The sequence below is a fragment of the Salvelinus alpinus genome, chromosome 10, assembly GCF_045679555.1.
Source record: "Salvelinus alpinus chromosome 10, SLU_Salpinus.1, whole genome shotgun sequence".
Lineage (NCBI taxonomy): Eukaryota > Metazoa > Chordata > Actinopteri > Salmoniformes > Salmonidae > Salvelinus > Salvelinus alpinus.
This window is the reverse complement of record NC_092095.1, coordinates 72,821,756-72,837,929: the sequence shown is the minus strand read 5'-3', so window position 1 is coordinate 72,837,929 and position 16,174 is coordinate 72,821,756. Positions and strand designations below refer to the sequence as shown.

The 16,174-nt window shown below is 41.8% G+C and overlaps 4 protein-coding genes and 1 non-coding gene across 9 annotated transcripts in view; 1 reads left to right on the top strand and 4 right to left on the bottom strand.

Annotated features, from left to right (window-relative positions):
• The window catches only part of LOC139533032 (zinc finger protein 271-like), a 279,603-nt gene that overhangs the window by 53,602 nt on the left and 209,827 nt on the right, over positions 1–16,174 (bottom strand). The window lies entirely within an intron of this gene.
• Positions 1–16,174, bottom strand: part of LOC139533065 (zinc finger protein ZFP2-like) — a 316,223-nt gene that overhangs the window by 169,008 nt on the left and 131,041 nt on the right. The window lies entirely within an intron of this gene.
• Positions 1–16,174, top strand: part of LOC139533031 (zinc finger protein ZFP2-like) — a 530,089-nt gene that overhangs the window by 500,025 nt on the left and 13,890 nt on the right. The window lies entirely within an intron of this gene.
• Positions 1,396–11,786, bottom strand: LOC139533075 (zinc finger protein 41-like). Its single transcript, XM_071331310.1, has 3 exons — positions 11,730–11,786; positions 4,956–5,194; positions 1,396–4,224 (listed from the first exon to the last, which is right to left on the bottom strand). The coding sequence occupies exons 2-3, from the start codon at positions 5,056–5,058 to the stop codon at positions 3,101–3,103; spliced, it is 1,227 nt and encodes a 408-aa protein (XP_071187411.1). The 5' UTR covers positions 5,059–5,194; positions 11,730–11,786; the 3' UTR covers positions 1,396–3,100.
• On the bottom strand, positions 12,679–12,755 carry trnaa-ugc (transfer RNA alanine (anticodon UGC)). The gene has a single exon. It is a non-coding gene; the product is annotated as a tRNA-Ala (tRNA).

The following is a 16,174-nucleotide window of genomic DNA, read 5'->3' as shown; positions in this document are numbered from 1 at the left end:
GGCAACCCCTCCAGGTGTTGCCCATCTTCCCCACTTATCCCCTGGGTATTTATACAGGGGTGTTCTGTCTGTCTGACAGTGTGTCTTGTTTGTTCAAGCCTACCAGCGGTTTGTGTCTCAGCTCCTGCTTTTTCCAGTCTCTCTTTTCTTGCCCTCCTGGTTTTGACCCCTGCCCGTCCTGACTCCGACCCCGCCTGCCTGACCACTCTGCCTGCCTGCTGTTCTGTACCTTATACCGACCTCTGCCTGACCTGGGCCTGCCTGCACCTTGTCCACACTACTCTGGATTATTGACCCCTGCATGCCTTGACCTGTCGTTTGCCTGCCCCTGTTGTTACAATAAACATTGTTACTTCTACAGTCTGCACTTGGGTCTTACCTGAAACCTGATAACCAAGTTGCCAACCCCTGTTGTATATTGTCAATTCAATCTCCCCTTCACCATCATCAAACAGATAATTCAAACGTGTGGATTTAGTGCTAAACTTGAAGGACTCATTGTTTCTGTGAATTGAAATGTTGCTCCCCACCAGTGCCCTCAGAAGAGGAAACAACGATACAATGTAGTCTAACAACATCTCTCTCAAACAGCACAGATGTGAGATGTGTTTCACTGTAGAAGCACCGGTCCTCTTACATTTTAATTCCAGGTTGCATATTACAATATTTAAGGGCATATCAGATGGTCTGCTCTGACCATAACAGTCACACCAACCATAGGGTTGGTTGGTATAAGATTGAAATGGGTAAATAATGTACCTGTGCAAACCCTATGAAATAGTTCCCCAAAACCATCTGATGTATATATTTAATGTAGTACATGAATGGTGACCACAGCCCTTCCAACAATACATTTAAATCGTGTTTTACTGTGATTGTTCCACCCTGCTGCATGTATTCAACCTATTCCATTTCAAATGTGTCTCCCAGTGCAGCTTTAGTTCCGGGCTATTATGACACGTCTGTCAGTTTCTTCTATGTTCCTAGGCCTCTAGTACAATGAAAAACATATATTGGTTTTTGGTCACTACCATTGCAGGAAAATACCATGCTTTATTTTTTTCATTGTAGTACAATCATAGATTTTTGTACAGTTCTTCACATCAGAGTGCTGCTGCAGGCCCTTTGCCTCTCTTGACCATGTCGGGCGGGCCGGGCACAACGCACAAAGCTCAAGGCGCGCTCTCCACTTCCCTCTGGTAGTTATTCAGCCTGATAACACATCACTCCTGATAGACACCAGCTAAAACTCTTGCATAAATGTAGCAGCCTATACACCTAATCATTAGCGATCTGACATGCTGTATTGCATGGAAACTGTAGGCTACTAACAACAGCAGCTACATAGTCTAGCTTACTATGGTCCTGTCCCTCTGACCAGGGTAAACACAGCGGTAATGTTGTGTATTGTGTATACACAAACTGTTTATTTCAATTAAGAGAAAAAAGGTAGTTGCCCAGCATAAATTCATGTACAAACATTTTTCATTACAATCTTGTCATTTAGCAGATGCTCTTATCCAGAGAGACTTACAGGACAAATAAGGGTTCATTGCCTTGCTCAAGGGCACAATGTCAGACTTTTCACCTAGTCGGCTTGGGATTCAAACCAGCAACCTTTCAGTTACTGGCCCAACACTCTTAACTGCTAGGCTACCTGCCACCAGATCAAATAACTTCAACACAGTTATTCAAATACATTCATCATCAATGACTAAAATAATGAATCTAGTATTAAAAGACAATTTAATAAACACAAGTAGTCGATTCATAGCATGTTTATCATTAAACAAAAGTTGTTGAGTAATAAAATAATCCACCCAAACTAATGCTGAAAACTGATCATCACACCATCTTTATCTGATATACACAGTGTACAAAACATTAGGAACACCCTTTGTCCTCAGAACAGACTCAATTAGTCGGGGCTGGGACTGTCCAAGGTGCTGAGAGCATTCCACAGGGATTCTGGCCCAATGCTTCCCACAATTGTGTAAAGTTGGCTGGGAGTGGATCTCTACTCAGAATAGCTCGTTCCATCTCCTCCCACAGATGAACAATTGGATTGAGATCTGGTGACTCGGCGGGCCACTGCAGTAAGCTGAATTCACTGTCATGTTCTTGGAACCATTCCTGGACAAGCCTTGTGGCGTGGGGCTTAATACTGCAAAAATAATCTATTTGCAGATGGATACACTGCTGCCATGAAGGGATGCACCTGATTGGCAATGATGTTAAGACATCCTGTGGCATTCAAACGTTGCCCCACTTTTATCAAGGGGCCCAATATGTGCCATGAAAACACACCCCACACCATCACCACCAGCCTGCAATGTTGACACACAGCATAGATACATGTACTCATGGTTTCCTCTATACCCTAGTCCTCCCATCAGCATGAAACAGCAGGAACCAGGATTCATCAGACCAGGCAATGTCTTTCAAATTTTCCAGTCCAGTGTTTTCATTCCTTAGCCCACTGCAATCGCAGTTTATTGTTTTTTTCTGAAAGCTAATGCTGATCTATAATAAAATACACAAAAACTACATCATTAAGGATCATAGCTTACACCTGGTCAGTTATGGAAAGAGCAGGTGTCCTTAATGTTTTGTACACTCAGTGTATGCTGTGTCTACCAGCTCATCCCCACAGAAAACTGCAGAGGGAAGCAGTACCACCCAGTCAACCATCAGACTCCATAGTGAGATGCCTCACAGAGGATATTCAACCCTAAGGGCAAATCCAAGGTCATCTCAATATCTTTACAGTAGAAGCTAACAAAACACACCAAAACTGACAAGGTGCACACTGATCAGTGAAGTAAAGAGAAGCTAACATTCTATAAACGCTCCCTTTCCTCTGTACAGTTCTCTCACAGTGAAAAACAATAGGATTACAATAGTGTTCTACACTTTCTTCATTTGATCCAGTTCACTGTTATCACTTATTTTACGAGACTTAAGTGATGGAGTGACTTTAATCTTAACTGGCCCATTCGAGAGAAACTCTTTCCACAGTCAAATAAGTAGTAAGGCTTCTCTCCTTTATGCATACGTTCATGTGTTTTTAAGTGGCCCAGTCGAGAGTAACTTTTCCCAGTCATGAACGTATGCATACACAGTCAGAGCAGGAGAAAGGCTTCTCTCCTGTGTGTGTTCTCTGATGACCTATTAGCCCAGAGTATGTTGTGAAGCATTTTACACAATCAGAGCAGGAGTAAGGCTTCTCTCCTGTGTGTGTTCTCTGATGACCTTTTAGCTCAGTTGATGTTGTGAAGCATTTTACACAGTCAGAGCAGGAGTAAGGCTTCTCTCCTGTATGTATACGTTCATGTGTTTTTAAGTTGCCCAGTCGAGAGAAACCCTTTCCACAGTCGGAGCAGGAGTAAGGCTTCTCTCTTGTATGTATACGTTCATGTGTGTTTAGGTGGCCCAGTCGAGAGAACCTCGCCCCACAGTCAGAGCATAAGTAAGGCTTCTCTCCTGTGTGTGTTCTCTGGTGAATTTTTAGCTTAGTTGATGATGTGAAGCATTTTACACAATTAGAGCAGAAGTAAGGCTTCTCTCCTGTGTGTGTTCTCTGATGACTTTCAAGACCAGAGTATGTTGTGAAGCATTTTACACAATCAGAGCAGGAGTAAGGCTTCTCTCCTGTGTGTGTTCTCTGATGAACGTTTAGGTCATTTGATGTTGTGAAGCATTTTAAACAGTCAGAGCAGAAGTAAGGCTTCTCTCCTGTATGTATACGTTCATGTGTTTTTAGGTGGCCTAGTCGAGAGAAACTCTTTCCACAGTCAGAGCAGGAGTAAGGCTTCACTCCTGTATGCATACGTTCATGTGTTTTTAAGTTGCCCAGTCGAGAGAAACTAGCCCCACAGTCAGAGCAGAAGTAAAGCTTCTCTCCTGTGTGTGATCTCTGATGAATTTTTAGCTCAGTTGATGATGTGAAGAATTTTACACAATTATGGCAGGAGTAAGTCTTCTCTCCTGTGTGTATCCGTTCATGCACTCTCTGATGAACTATCAGAACCTTTAATGTTGTGAAATTCTTCCCACAGTCAGTACAGGAATACAGATTCTCTCCTGTGTGTATTTTTAGGTGTATTTTTAACTTCGATAGAATTGAGAAACTCTCCTTACAATGTGGGCAGTGGTGAGATCTCTTAGGTCTGTGATCTTCCTGCTGTTGCTCTCTGGATGTAGAGGATGTCTCAACATGTTCTCCTGTGTGAACAACATCAGAAGAACCAGTCAGTTGGTATTGGTAAAAATAAACCTGTTATGTCAGATCAAAAGACTGGTTCTGATTAAATGAAGATTTCATGGTAAAAACTAAAAAAATCTCTAATTGCACAAGGGGTTCACAAACTTTCAAGCAGCACTGTATATATATATATATATCACTGCTCGACTACAAAAAGCTTGGTCGACCAACATCTATCCACCAAACAATCGACCAATTGACTAAATGAGGTCAGACATTTAGGCCAAAAGGGGCAAATATTATGAGTCATATCATCCTCCTCTCACTATCACAAGGGTTAGTAACTACACAGACTCATTTCATATCATCCTCCATTCACTATCACAAGAGTTAGTAACTACACAGACTAATTTCATATCATCCTCCATTCACTATCACAAGGGTTAGTAACTACACAGACTCATTTCATATCATCCTCCATTCACTATCACAAGAGTTAGTAACTACACAGACTCATTTCATATCATCCTCCACTCACTATCACAAGTGTTAGTAACTACAGACTAATTTCCTAGAACTTGGCAGTTTGTCTACTTCACTTCTTTAGTCTACTCTCTGATCACTCCAGATAACCCAGTTGTTCAGGGATGTGTGATGTCAGAATTACAGAATTCAACCTATCAATAGACTGGGTAATAACTTATGGAGGTCTAATTTATGAAGATAACTTATAGATAGAACCTGCTCTTACCATGATTAACAGATTTCCCAATCGTCTCCTCCTCTTCTTCATCTTTAATGTTGACATTCAGATCCAGTGTTTGACTGCAGTCTTCCAGCTTCACTGATGCCATCTCTGGATCCTCCAGTGCAAACTGGGCTCCACTGTCACAATCAGGACCCAGTGACTGTAGGATTGGACTCAGTGTGGAAGGAGAGAGGCAGGCTGGGTTTGTCCTCACTGTTGATGTTACTGGCCTCAGACTTAATCTAAGTCAGTCAGTAGTAATAAAGACAAACGGACACAAAAGTTAATCTTGAAAGTTCTGGCACTTTCTTTATCCTTAAACTATATTAGATCAGGTACCTAAGCATTAACAAACCATTCAATTAATTTCAAATTAGACAAGGCTCACACTATAAATTAGTCAACACAATGTAAATGCACTAAACATATAGTAGATTTCCTAAATTCACACACAGAGCATTCAGAAAGTATTCAGACCCCTTGACTTTTCTATTTACATAAGTATTCAGACACTTTACTCAGTACTTTGTTGAAGCACCTTTGGCAGCGATTACAGCCTCGAGTCTTCTTGGGTATGACGCTACAAGCTTGGCACACTTGTATTTGGGGAGTTTCTGCCATTCTTCTCTGCATTTCCTCTCAAGCTCTGTCAGGTTGGATGGTGAGCATCGCTGAACAGCCATTTCAGGTCTCTCCAGGGATGTTCAATCTGGTTCAAGTCAGGGCCACTCAAGGAAATGTAGAGACTTGTCCCAAAGCCACTCCTGCATTGTCTTGGCTGTGTGCTTAGGGTCGTTGTCCTGTTGGAAGGTGAACCTTCACCCCAGTCTGAGGTCCTTGGAAGGTTTTCATTAAGGATCTCTCTGTAATTTTCTCCAATCATCTTTCCCTCGATCCTGACTAGTCTCCCAGTCCCTGCCGCTGAAAAACATCCCCACAGCATGATGCCACCACCATGCGTCACTGTAGGGATGGTGCCAGGTTTTCTCCAGATGTGTTTCATCAGACCAGAGAATCTTGTTTCTCATGGTCTGAGAGTCCTTTAGGTGCCTTTTAGCAAACTCCAAGCGGGCTGTCATGTGCCTTTTACTGAGGTCATGTGCCTTTTACTAAGGAGTGGCTTCCGTCTGGACACTACCATAAAGGCCTGACTGGTGGAGTGCTGCAGAGATGGTTGTCCTTTTGGAAGGTTCTCCCATCTCCACAGAGGAACTCTGGAGCTCTGTCAGAGTGACCATCAGGTTCTTGGTCACCTCCCTGACCAAGGCCCTTCTACTCGATTACTCAGTTTGGCCGGGGGGCCAGCTCTAGGAAGAGTCAATCCTGTCTCAGAGCTCTACGGACAAATCCTTCGACCTCATGACTTCTGACATGAGTCAGACTGCTTCGATCACGCGGATTGGAATATGTTCCGCATCGCGTCCAACAACAATATTGACGAATATGCTGATTCGGTGAGCGAGTTCATTAGGAAGTGCATTGACGATGTCGTACCCACAGCAACGATAAAAACATTCCCAAACCAGAAACCGTGGATTGACGGCAGCATTCGCGTGAAACTGAAAGCGCGAACCACTGCTTTTAACCAGGGCAAGGTGACCGGAAGCATGACCGAATACAAACAGTGTAGCTATTCTCTCCGCAAGGCAATCAAACAGGCTAAGTCCCAGTACAGAGACAAAATCGAGTCGCAATTCAACAGCTCAGACACAAGAGGTATGTGGCAGGGTCTACAGTCAATCACGGATTACAAAAAGAAAACCAGCCCCGTCGCGGACCAGGATGTCTTGCTCCCAGACAGGCTAAACAACTTTTTTGCCCGCTTTGAGGACAATACAGTGCCACTGACACGGCCCCCTACCAAAACCTGCGGGCTCTCCTTCACTGCAGCCGAGGTGAGTAAAACATTTAAACGTGTTAACCCTCGCAAGGCTGCAGGCCCAGACGGCATTCCCAGCCGCGTCCTCAGAGCATGCGCAGACCAGCTGGCTGGTGTGTTTACGGACATATTCAATCAATCCTTATCCCAGTCTGCTGTTCCCACATGCTTCAAGAGGGCCACCATTGTTCCTGTTCCCAAGAAAGCTAAGGTAACTGAGCTAAACGACTACCGCCCCGTAGCACTCACTTCCGTCATCATGAAGTGCTTTGAGAGACTAGTCAAGGACCATATCACCTCCACCCTACCGGACACCCTAGACCCACTCCAATTTGCTTACCGACCCAATAGGTCCACAGACGACGCAATCGCAACCACACTGCACACTGCCCTAACCCATCTGGACAAGAGGAATACCCATGTGAGAATGCTGTTCATCGATTACAGCTCAGCATTTAACACCATAGTACCCTCCAAACTCGTCATCAAGCTCGAGACCCTGGGTCTCGACCCCGCCCTGTGCAACTGGGTCCTGGACTTCCTGACGGGCCGCCCCCAGGTGGTGAGGGTAGGTAACAACATCTCCACCCCGCTGATCCTCAACACTGGGGCCCCACAAGGGTGCGTTCTGAGCCCTCTCCTGTACTCCCTGTTCACCCACGACTGCGTGGCCATGCACGCCTCCAACTCAATCATCAAGTTTGCGGATGACACTACAGTGGTAGGCTTGATTACCAACAACGACGAGACGGCCTACAGGGAGGAGGTGAGGGCCCTCGGAGTGTGGTGTCAGGAAAATAACCTCACACTCAACGTCAACAAAACAAAGGAGATGATTGTGGACTTCAGGAAACAGCAGAGGGAGCACCCCCCTATCCACATCGACGGGTCAGTAGTGGAGAAGGTGGAAAGTTTTAAGTTCCTCGGTGTACACATCACGGACAAACTGAATTGGTCCACCCACACAGACAGCGTTGTGAAGAAGGCGCAGCAGCGCCTCTTCAACCTCAGGAGGCTGAAGAAATTCGGCTTGTCACCAAAAGCACTCACAAACTTCTACAGATGCACAATCGAGAGCATCCTGTCGGGCTGTATCACCGCCTGGTACGGCAACTGCTCCGCCCACAACCGTAAGGCTCTCCAGAGGGTAGTGAGGTCTGCAGAACGCATCACCGGGGGCAAACTACCTGCCCTCCAGGACACCTACACCACCCGATGTCACAGGAAGGCCATAAAGATCATCAAGGACAACAACCACCCAAGCCACTGCCTGTTCACCCCGCTATCATCCAGAAGGCGAGGTCAGTACAGGTGCATCAAAGCAGGGACCGAGAGACTGAAAAACAGCTTCTATCTCAAGGCCATCAGACTGTTAAACAGCCACCACTAACATTTAGCGGCCGCTGCCAACATACTGACTCAACTCCAGCCACTTTAAAAATGGGAATTGATGGAAATTATGTAAAAATGTACCACTAGCCACTTTAAACAATGCCACTTAATATAATGTTTACATACCCTACATTACCCATCTCATATGTATATACTGTACTCTATATCATCTACTGCATCTTGCCATCTTTATGTAATACATGTACCACTAGCCACTTTAAACTATGCCACTTTATGTTTACATACCCTACAGTACTCATCTCATATGTATATACCGTACTCTATACCATCTACTGCATCTGCCATGCCGTTCTGTACCACCACTCATTCATATATCTTTATGTACATATTCTTTATCCCTTTACACTTGTGTGTGTGTGTAAGGTAGTAGTTGTGGAATTGTTAGGTTAGATTACTTGTTGGTTATTACTGCATTGTCGGAACTAGAAGCACAAGCATTTCGCTACACTCGCATTAACATCTGCTAACCATGTGTATGTGACTAATAAAATTTGATTTGATTTGATTTGATTTGACATGCACTGTCAACTGTGGGACCTTATATAGACAGGCGTGTGCCTTTCCAAATCATGTCCAATCAATTGAATTTACCACAGGTGGACAACAATCAAGTTGTAGAAACATCTCAAGGATGATCAATGGAAGCAGGATGCACCTGAGCTCAATTTGGAGTCTCATAGCAAAGGGTTCGAATTCTTATATAAATAAAGCGTTAGTTTTTTTGCAAACAAATCTAAAAATCTGTTTTCGCTTTGTCATTATGGCATATTGTGTGTAGATTGATGAGGAAAATGTAATTTAATCTATTTCAGAATAAGGCTAACGTAACAAAATGTGGAAAAGGGGAAGGGGTCTGAATTGTTCCCGAATGCACTGTAAGGAATTGGCAACTCGTTCTCATTCTGATAAATAAGGTAGGCACCTTGATTTTAACATCTGAACAAAGAGGACAGGCTAACAAGCTTTTCAAACAGTTGGAGACAGAAAGAAGGGTGTGTTCATAACAATTCAACTGTTCTACCTTGTTAGCAAATAGATCCAAGAGGGCTAAACTTGAAATATAAAGATTAGCTGGCTAGTCACTAGCATGTGGGCTTGAGAGATTGTTGATGAGACCTGTGTTCATTTTCTATAATGCATACAATAAGTTAGTCATTACTAGTTATATTTGTAATAAAAAAGGGCATTTTAATAGACTTGAAAGCCAGATAAGTGATTATTGCGACAACAACAAAAAAGCAGATTCAACTATTTTTTATAAAATAAATGATTAGTGGGTCTTATGGTTGTGGATGGCTTATATTTAGCAGATGTATATGAAAATAGATGAAAATAGATCAGACAATTGCCAGCTAGGTTGTTTCCATGTAACTATCTGGTGCTGATAAAAACAGCTGGAGGTAATGACGCATCCTGTACCGTCAAAATGATTCAGCAATCAGCATTTATTCAACAAACACTGTTTTCATCCTCATTTGTCAGAATAAAGAAACTTAAACAAAAGAAACATCCACCCGTCAAACAGATAAAAATGTTGTCGAGCATTAAAACATTTCTCCTATATCTGCCGTTTCCATTACACATGTCGCAAATATTTTTTATACCACATTGCTTTTGTTGAATTCACCTGAGTCAATGGAAACCTGCCTAATGATGTCTGAGTGATTGGTTCAGATTTGGTCCGGTCTAATGTTTGGGTCAAGTAAAAAAAGAAGAAGAAGACATCCAAAAGACATCTACGTGGGTCCGTGCTTACTGGGGTGTATCCTACAGTGTCGGCCTATAACTTTATGTTATGAATGTCCATCCATGTGGTAGGCCTAGCGTTTGTAAAACAGCCAGTTGCATTGGCTTTATTAGTCCTGGTTCCTGTGATTAATTATTTTGTCTATTTAAGCTCTGAATAGACCCATCAGCTACCCAACTTTATCAGGAAATATCCTGAGCTGATTTGCAATGAGAATCAATGCGTTTACACAGCGGGAAATGCAGAAGTATTACTTTTTTGCTTTGATCATCTCGTCAAAAATGTACAGAGAAACTTGAAACCACTGATTATCATGACAATTTAGCTGACAGGGTTAAACTCCCAGACAACAGTGGTTTCAGAGTCCTGCAATAGAGCTGAGATGCTAATATTTGTGTAAACTCTACATAGTTGTGTTCTGTGGGTGTCACTGAGTAGGCTGAACAATCCATAGGTAAGGCTGTAGAGTGCAATATGAATGTCCAACACAAACAAAATACCCTCCATACTCAACTGGCGGACTGTAACTGAACGGGCCCCACCAAAAATATACATAATAGTACTTTTTTGGAGTTGGGCTTCGACCCCTGGTATCATATAAACACACAAAAGACATGGACAGGTTTAGAATGGCAGGAAATTAGCTTAAAAACAGCAAAATGTTTTTTTTCCGCCAACAAGAGGGTTAAGATTTTGGGGTTGCAAGTTAGTGGGTTGTTACTACACCAATAAATGACAATATCCATCTGGACCTTTGCCACCTAGGAAATGTGTGTGACCGGACCTTCTCAAATAGTACTGGAGTACCCCTGTAATAGACTGACTAGGAAGGTGATTTATCAGTCAAAGTCCTGCAATAAGAGCTAAGAAGATAATATTTGTTTTAACTCTTGGTAATTGTTTTCTGTGGGTGTCACCCGTTTCATGGGTGCACAATCAAACCCCTTTCATAAGTGCATATTTGAATGCCCCCAATGCAATTTTGCGGTCTCATACCTCCATAGTGTGATTTCAACAGTTGTTTTCTGGTTATTTTCTCATTTTTTAATACATTTTTTTTACCTTTATTTAACTTGGCAAGTCATTAAGAACAAATTCTTAATTACAATGACGGCCTAGACGTCAAACCTGAACGACGCTGGGCCAATTGTGCGCCGCCCTATGGGACTCAATAACGAAACGAATTAATCATTGTAATTCATTTTAAATTAAGTAACAACATTCAAACCATGTTTAGCGTTATCTAGTCCAAATATGGCACGATGTCAACATTTTGTATCGGTTTGCGTCACTTTCAATGAGGGACTTTTATTTTGAGAGCCGCAAATTCCACTATTGTGGCTAATCGTTATTGTAGCTAGGTTCACATAGGTAGGAACAAGCGAGTATCAGGGATGCGTCCAGTAGGAGGATGGAGACGTTGGCCACGATCAGATATCAATGTATTATGTAGAAGAAACATGCCTCTGAATCTAAGGAATCATGTCAGTTCTATTCAGAGGATTTCTATCTGCAACTTTCCAAAACGTTTTTGTTCTGAACATCCTCAGGCGAAACCCACTGAGCTACATACGAACCTGGATAGCCTCACATATGAACGTAAAATATTTTTTGCACGTTCTTCACTCACTCGGGTTGGCAGAAAACCTTTCCCAAACGTGATAATACCTTGATCGGTATGTTATCTAACATGTTATGTTATTTCGATATTAGACAGTTTAAACGTGCTATTACATACCTGTAGTAATAAAGAGAAACGGACAACAGTTTAGGCGTTTTCTTTACCGGAACTTCCTGTTCCCCCCACTACCACAGTGCAGCGACATCTATTGGATTGATGGACTAACTACTGCTAAATCATGTAGAATATAAAAGTGAGATTGATTAGCTAGACAAATAAAACTTGGTTTAAAAAACTAAAGGGGTGTCTGTTTTAGTATCTAAGTTTTTCAACACATTACATATGCATTGTAGATGATCTCTGTGGAAGGCCAAGAAGATCATCAAGAACCTCAGCCACCAGAGCCACGGCCTGTTCACCCTGCTACCATCTATCAGGCGGAGACAGTACAGGTGCATCAAAGCTGGGACAGAGAGAATGAAACCACTTCTATCTCCAGGCCACAAGACTGTTAAACAGTCATCCTTGATTTGATTTAGAGAATATTGGTGACTAGCAAATTGGCTTGTCCCAGTGTGTAGAGGTGTCGTGACACGTATTGAGTAGATATATACACATATACAGTACCAGTCAAAAGTTTGGACACACCTACTCATTCAAGGGTTTTTCTTTATTTTTACTATTTTCTAAATTGTAGAATAATTGTGAAGACATCAAAACTACGAAATAACACATATGGAATCATGTAGTAACCAAAAAAAGTGTTAAAGCAAATCAAAATAAATGTTATATTTGAGATTCTTCCTAAGTAGCCACCCTTTGAATTGATTTGGATCTCTTTTAGTCCCCATTTGGACTAATCTTCCAAGAGTCCTTAAACATTAAAATAAAATGTATAACACGAACACATTTCCACATATAACACACTATTACAAACATACATAATATACTAACATAATGACCCAATAAATACTCAATCTAAAAAATATTGATTACATTTACGTCATTTAGCAGACGCTCTTATCCAGAGCGACTTACAAATTGGAAAGTTCATACATATTCATCCTGGTCCCCCCGTGGGAATTGAACCCACAACCCTGGCGTTGCAAGCGCCATGCTCTACCAACTGAGCCACACGGGACCACAATTCTTGATTGTGATTCTTCATCTACTATAGTCCCACAACATTTCTATGTATTATATTTAAATCATTTTAAAATGTTTAAATGTATATATTGAAAGGTTTCTGGTTTGCTCAGCTAATTTATTCAATTTCTTTATTGCTCTAAATCGAAATGTTCTTTTGCCTATTTCTCTTTTCTGTCTCGATAACTCATAGATGGTGGACAATCTATTCCTAGTATTTACGGAATGTCTGTCTCTTACCAACTGAATACCGTTGTGAATAGAACTTGGCCGTTTTAAATTATGTATATTATGAAATAAGATAAGCATGTTTTTTTAAATTATCTTGTCGATTGATGACCAACCAAGAACACTGCGCATGACTGCAACAGAAGAATCATATCTCCACCTTAAAACAATCCTTGCTGCTTTGTTCTGTGCATTCTGCAGCCTCCTAACTTCACTTGATGCATTTCGCCAGACCACTTGATGACAGCTTTGCACATGCATGGCATTCTCTCAAACAGCTTCACCTGGAATGATTTTCCAACAGTCTTGAAGGAGTTCCCACATATGCTGAGCACTTGTTGGCTGCTTTTCCTTCACTCTGTGGTCCAACTCATCTTAAATCATCTCAATAATGTGTTGAGGTCAGTGATTGTGGAGGCCAGGTCATCTGATGCAGCACTCCATCACTGTCCTTCTTGGTCAAATAGCCCTTACACAGCATTGTCCTGTTAATTTGAATTCCATGAATTAAACAAAAGCATTATATTTACTGTAAAGATAACCCCCCATAACTACAATGATTCAGTAGATCAATAAAGTTACAGTACTCTAGCAGGTCTCCCAGCTGCTTATGCTGATAAAACATGTTAGAGAATAGGTCAGACTTAGCTTTGTGATGCTAATTTCAACTTCCTGTCTTGTTCAGCTTCAGCTAACAAAACACACCAGAAGCTAACAAAACAAATGCTAACAAAACACACCAAAACTGACCAGGTGCATACTAATCAGTAAAGTAAAGAGAGGCTAAACACTCCCTTTCCTCTGCAGTTCTCTCACAGGGAGAAATAATAGGATTACAATAGAGTGTGTTACAATTTATGGTGAATTAAGTGATAGAATGATTTTAAATCTTCACTAGGCAGAGAACAGATGATGATTCTCACATTTATGTTGGTGTCTTTTTAAGGGGCCATGTTGAGAGAAACTCTTCCAACGGTCAGAGCAGGAATAAAGCTTCTCTCCTGTGTGTATATGTTGGAGTGTTCTTAAGTTGCTCTGCTGAGAGAAAATATTCCCACTGTCAGAACAGGAGTAGGGCTTCTCTCCAGTGTTGAATTATGAACTGTCAGATCCCTTGATATTTTGCAGCTCTTCCCACAGTCAGAGCAGGGATACAGATTCTCTCCCGTGTGTATTTTTTGCTTTGATAGAAAGGGCAAAATCTCCTCACAATGTTGGCAGTGGTGAGACTTCTTAGCGCTGGGATCTTCCTGCTGTTGCTCTCTGGATGTAGAGAATGTCTCAACATGGTCTCCTGTGTGAGCAACATCAGAAGAACAAGTCAGTTGGTGTGATATACATGTCAATTAAATGTATTTTATAAAGCCCTTTTTACAGCTGCAGTTGCCACAAAGTGATTTACAGATACCCTAACCTAACGTATCAGGCGTAAAAGAAACACCACAAGCTTGCGGTTTTCAGGCTTTGGCTTCCTCTCTGCCTTCTCCCTGAAAAACGGATGCTTCCGGTGTTCGTTGACTCCACTGAGGGTGCAGGTACCGAGACTAAAACCCCAAAGAGCTATGCAGAAGCACAGTGGCTAGTAAAAACTCCCTAGAAGGAAGGAACCTAGGAAGAAACCTAGACAGGAACCAGACTGGCCAGGCTCTGGCTGGGCCACTCAAGGACATTACGAGACTTGTCCAGACGCCACTCCTGCGTTGTCCTGTTGGAAGGTGAACCTTCACCCCAGTCTGAAGTCCTGAGCGCACTCTGACATCTACTGTCAACTGTGGGCAGGTGTGTGCCTTTCCAAATCATGTCCAATCAATTGAATTTACCACAGCTGAACTCCAATCAAGTTGTAGAAACATCTCAAGGATAATCAATGGGAACAGGATGCACCAGAGCTTAATTGAATGTCTAATAGCAAAGGATCTGAATACTTACGTAAATAAGGTATTTCTGCTTAATTTTAAAGTATTTGTGCTTAAATTTGTGTTTTTTTGCAAAGATTTCTAAAAATCTGTTTTCGCTTTGGTATTATGGGGTACTGTGTGTAGATTGCTGAGGAAAACGTTTTATTTAATACATTTTGGAATAAGGCTATAAAGTAACAAAATGTGGAAAAAGTCAAAGGGGTCTAAATACTTTCGAAAGCACTGTAGCTAATTTAGAAAAACAGGATTGTCTTTTTCTCCCCTTTTTATGTTACAAATAACAATGGAAATCAACAACTCTGTCTCTGTTGTCATGTTTCTTTCTAGTAAGCCTTTCCCATCGTGGAGTCTGAGACCTTGTGGAAATCTGTGGTAGAGAAGAATGTATGGCAATTTAGACACTACGTTACCCCTAAAGTAGTTATCATCATGCTTTCCATAGTTTAAGCTATAACTAGCTAGGCCTTGCTAACTAGTTATTGTGTTGTCCAGATAGCTATAAAAGTGCATGCTAACACGAAATATTTGTATAACTAACCCAAGATTGACCACACACTGTTGTTTCCAATGGCGGACATTTATTATGAAGGCGAGCCGTAAATTCCACTGATGAGGATAATCGTTATTGTGGCTAGCTTCACACAAAGGTGAGCCCAGCTAGCTAGCGAATAGCGACTATATCATAGCTATTTGTCAGCTTCAGGTTAGGTGCCTTAGCTAGCCACAGTAGCTAGTCAAGGTTAGAAAAGTACCTAGCTAATCCAAACAAAACTCAACATACTACATGGAAAGTATATTCTGTACAATGTGATATGGTAACTAGTTAGCAGGCCTAACAATAACGCCAGCTAACGTTTAATACCTCGCTAGGTACGTTTGCTAGCTACAGTTATGGCACTGCAGTTAGCTAGCAGGCCAAAATGCTAGCTAGCTAACTTCCTATGCTAAATCGTCTAGCAGAATTAATGTATCCCCAAAAGAAAACTAAACAAATTCAATGGAAAACGTACATTTCTCTCTCCTGTCTTGACGTTTTTGTCTCGTCTATGTGGAATTCATATGTGTAAACATACTGAATTATAATTGTATGCATTTTACCGCCGTATCATACTGTGCTATGATTGGTTAAGACCACCCAGATGGTTAGGTCATGGGCAGTTGATCATGGTTGGAGATAGGTGAACATGCAAGTTATAGCTAGCTAATAAAGAGCTACGTTAAGAAATATCCTGAAGTACTGCATTTGATTATTTTGTACAAAGTGTAAGA